Below are 4,305 nucleotides of genomic sequence, written 5' to 3'. Positions count from 1 at the left end.
ATGCGAACATCCATTTATTATGATAATATTGATAATGTATCTGAAATATTAGCAAAATTTTTTAACAGATATACAGATTCTCATATTCTAGAATGGTGTTTAAATAAAAACATTATTGATATTAATAATATAAAAAATAATATATTAAGGCCAAAAGATCGTAACTTTCAAAGGTTTGTTGATGCAGTAACCAACCGGAACGTTGATCCTACCCAAATTACACCAACTTCAAATGTCCAAATATATCAAAAAATCTTTCCTGATGATCGTACGACACTCGTAACTTTTATGAAATTCGTTCTTGGATTAACTTATCTTTTATTAGATAAATCCGGAAATTTACATGTTGAAGATATTTATCCATTTATTGGAATTACATACTTTATATATAATAAAATAGAACATTCTTCATTATTTAATTCTAATCCTAATAATAAAGCTCTTATTTTACGAGACATTCGTAATTTATGGAGTATATTTCTTTTTAGAAAGACGAATAGTCATACTAATTTGTAAGTACGATTCTCTATATTAATTTTAAAGTTTTAATTTAAACTAATAATTAATTATTCAAATACTAGGAATGGTGAATGGGACGTTCTAATTCATGAAACTCATTATCCAATTTTTAATGATTCAAGTAGAGTGTGAGTAAATTTGTTCTATTTATATAGAATAGGCCAGTTCATTTCTTGATCGTAAATATTGGCTATATTGGCTGTCAGGATTGTGTAACCTGATCAGCGACCTGGATTTTCCAAACAAGAAAAGTGGGATTTTTTTTAAAATGAGGCTGATTAGTTAAATAGAATTTTTTGCAATCAGTGGTAAAAGAAGACTTCAATTCTTGATTTTGATCACATACTCGGATTACGATAAAAAAGCTGAACTGGCCTAATATATACATATACATAACTAATTATGACATAATTTTCGAAATTATAGGGATTTAACACCAGCATTTAATATTATAGATCTTGGTATTTCTCAAACTTCAATACCCTTATCAGTTTATATTAAAAATTCGTTAATTCAAGTACTTAATGATATAATTAATATTTAAACTTTTTTAATTAATTTTGTAATTTGTTATGTAGCCAATCAGGTTGGTCAAGAAACTTGACCCCATTTAACCCATCGTTCATTGGCTATTTTGCTTATTTTTTAAAATGCAGTTCTTAAAATTTGTTATATTATTACGTGATTTAATTTACATTTATTATATATTATTATATCTCATAATTATATTTGACTGATATTTCATTCTAGACAAATAGTATAATCCAAAGTTTCATTAGCATAATCCAAAGTATATAAACTTGAAAATGAAAGAGAAAAAAAAATAAAATAAAATAGACACTATAGAATGCAAATACGAGATTTATTACTAGCAAATTTTATTTATCGACAAAATTATTTTTCAAAAAAAAATCATTATTAATTCTTTTTTTCCAAATAAAATCTCATCCCTGTAAAAAATCTTAATACGTGATTTCTGTAAAAACTCCGTGAATATGAAACATTTACGGGAAAATGACTAAAAATTTAAGCAACTTGGATAATTTCCATGTTTTATGATACATTTACGGAAATAACATGAAATAAAAAAAACACCGGAATTAGGGTCAATTAATTAATTATTCACTGACTATCGGACAGAAAATCAATGTCGTACAGTACGAATATTCATTGATTGTCCCGGACTCCGGAACATCATTTATAATTAGATAAAACTTGTATTATCCCCTGCTTGTTTGTTGATCCTCTCATTGTGTAACATCAAACCTGGCACGTGAACTAGGAGTTGCGAAATAATTTCTTATTATGCGGATATTAGCAATTTGAGTAGTATGGTGGTTACTGCGTCAACAAATATCTTTGTAAAGTCCTAAAACGTCATGTTAGGATATTATGATATTATTGTCAATCACTAATATGGTATTTGCTAAAATATTCTAATATACATCTCCGATATTTATTGAGGCAATCGACAATCACAATGACAACATTTCACTGACAATCATTTATTTTTTGTTTTATTCTCTCGAATAAATAACTATTTATGCATAAAACGTTTACAATTTATGAAACTTTTCGGATTAAAAAAAAAAATTTAAATTTACCTCTTCTTGCTGCAACACGCATAAATGTATCATATGGTCAACACATCTGTTAAAAATTTAAAATTTTGTACAATACTTAATGATATTATTTCGCATTATATTTATTAAATAAAATTAATATTTATTGATATGAACCTGTCAATTAAATAACTTTTAATAATTTGATTGATTAATTGAGCCAAACCCGAAAATGTATTTTTTTTTATTCTCGATTTTAGGTATAATATAATAAGTGAGCGCATTTTTACTTTTTTTGGGATATTAAATATTGACTTTGATTCGTTGTATTATTCATTCTTTGTCTTGTCTCTTTTTTTTTCATTTTTTTCATTTTTTGTACTATATCCTCTCGTTAACCCCTCGTTAATCCCCTCTCGTTAACCCCTGGTTATCTCCCCTTTAACATTTGAAATCTTATTCTCTTATTATTTTTATATGAAAAACTAGTAATTTTTTTTTAAATTTTCATATTAAATAAAAGGTTGTGATGATTTATTGACACCATCATACCAAATCAGGAAATTCTATTCAAAACAAGGAATTATGAGCGATCACTCTAAACGTGGCTTGTTGGCTTGTTTCAAATTCTGTAACAGTAAAATGTAACATTGTGATGCCTATGATTGTTTACCCGTTTTACCAAAAATTTTACTAAAAATATCCTTTTAAATAAAATAAATCTCGCGTCTCAAATTTTTTAAATTTCATATTTTTTTTTAAAAAAAAAATTTGATAGAATTATTAAAGTTTTATCATTGTCATACTTTAGTGAATACTTTATTAATTATATAACTACAATGTTTATTTTGATAAAAAATATTATTATGCATATTATGCATTATCGGATTTATCGGTTCAAATAAAAATATATAATAAAGACCGTAGATTCCGAATTATAAATCACCAATGAATATCTTACTACACAACAAAACAATGGTTTCCTTTTTTCCTTTTAAAGTAATTTTGCTTTTCGTCCACTGTCTTCTTATATCATATTCTTTACCTTTGCATCAATATAAAATGTTGGGTAGAACTTTCTTTTTTTCTTGAATAATTTTTTTTTTTCTCTTCAACTGTATAATAATTTATCCTGTAATTATTTTATCCATAATAATATTTCAATTATTAATTCATTTTTGTACATATACATTTTATACTAGATCGTTTAAAGAATAAAAACTAAAACGAATCCGAATTTAAAAAAAAACCTAATATATAACCCGACAAAGTTTATTATATTTTTTTTTCGAGAAGTTGATCTAAACACTTGTAATAAACTACGACGCTACAATCTTTATTACAAATACTTATAATGTTAACAACAACGCGAACATCTATTTATCATGATAATATAGATAATGTATCTGAAATATTAGCAAAATTTTTAAACAAATATATAGATCCTCATATAATTAATTGGTGGTTAAATAAAAACAATAATACAACAAGTGTCATTTTAAGGTCAAAAGATATTTACTTTCAAAGATTTGTCGATGCAGTAACCAGTCGAGATTTTGATCCTACCCAAATTAAATTAACTTCAAATGTTCGAATATATCAACAAATTTTTCCTGATGATATGATGCTCGTAAATTTTATGAAATTCGTTCTTGGATTAACTCATCTTCTATCAGACAAATCCGGAAATTTTGGAGATTTTAAACTTGAAGAAATTTATCCATTTATTGGAATTACATATTTTGTGTACAATAAAATAGATCATTCCTCATTATTAAATTTTAATTATAAGAATAAGGCTATTATTTTACAGGATATTCGTAATTTATGGAGTATTTTTCTTTATAAAAAGACTAATAGTCATACTAACTTGTAAGTTTTGATATTTTATTATATATGCTATTTAATTTTTAAAATTAATATATTTTATAATAATTTTTTCAAAAAAAAGGAACGGTGAATGGGATATTTTAATTCATGAAGTTCGATATCCAGTTCTTACCGATTCACGTAGTATGTAAGTAAATAAATATATTTAAATTCAAATATAATATAATAATAATACGCATACATATCTAATTATAATTGTTATTTATTAAACTATAGTGATTTAACACCTGTGTTTAATATTATAGATACTGGTGCTTCCCGAACTCCAACTATTTTATCAGCTTATATTCGAAATTCGTTAACTAAAATGCTTAATTATGTGATTAGCATTTAA

The 4,305-nt window shown here is 24.9% G+C and overlaps 2 protein-coding genes across 3 annotated transcripts; both read left to right on the top strand.

Moving 5' to 3' along the window:
* OCT59_003410 (uncharacterized protein) lies at positions 1–1,063 on the top strand (the record flags this gene model as incomplete). Its single annotated transcript, XM_025325781.1, has 3 exons — positions 1–512; positions 582–647; positions 946–1,063. The coding sequence occupies 3 exons, from the start codon at positions 1–3 to the stop codon at positions 1,061–1,063; spliced, it is 696 nt and encodes a 231-aa protein (XP_025179607.1).
* Positions 1,064–3,435: 2,372 nt separating this feature from the next.
* OCT59_003409 (uncharacterized protein) lies at positions 3,436–4,305 on the top strand (the record flags this gene model as incomplete). 2 transcript variants are annotated; one of them, XM_025331962.2, is made up of 3 exons in its annotated part: positions 3,436–3,953; positions 4,033–4,098; positions 4,188–4,305. In XM_025331962.2, 3 exons carry the CDS (start codon positions 3,436–3,438, stop codon positions 4,303–4,305), a joined length of 702 nt encoding a protein of 233 aa, XP_025179608.1. The 2 variants fall into 2 exon arrangements, with proteins under 2 accessions (XP_025179608.1, XP_065996299.1); XM_066145593.1 differs by having other exon boundaries at positions 3,706–3,953.

Source organism: Rhizophagus irregularis, chromosome 11, assembly GCF_026210795.1.
Source record: "Rhizophagus irregularis chromosome 11, complete sequence".
Classification (NCBI taxonomy): domain Eukaryota; kingdom Fungi; phylum Glomeromycota; class Glomeromycetes; order Glomerales; family Glomeraceae; genus Rhizophagus; species Rhizophagus irregularis.
The sequence above is the reverse complement of the archived record's forward strand: the minus strand, read 5'-3'. Positions and strand labels throughout refer to the sequence as shown.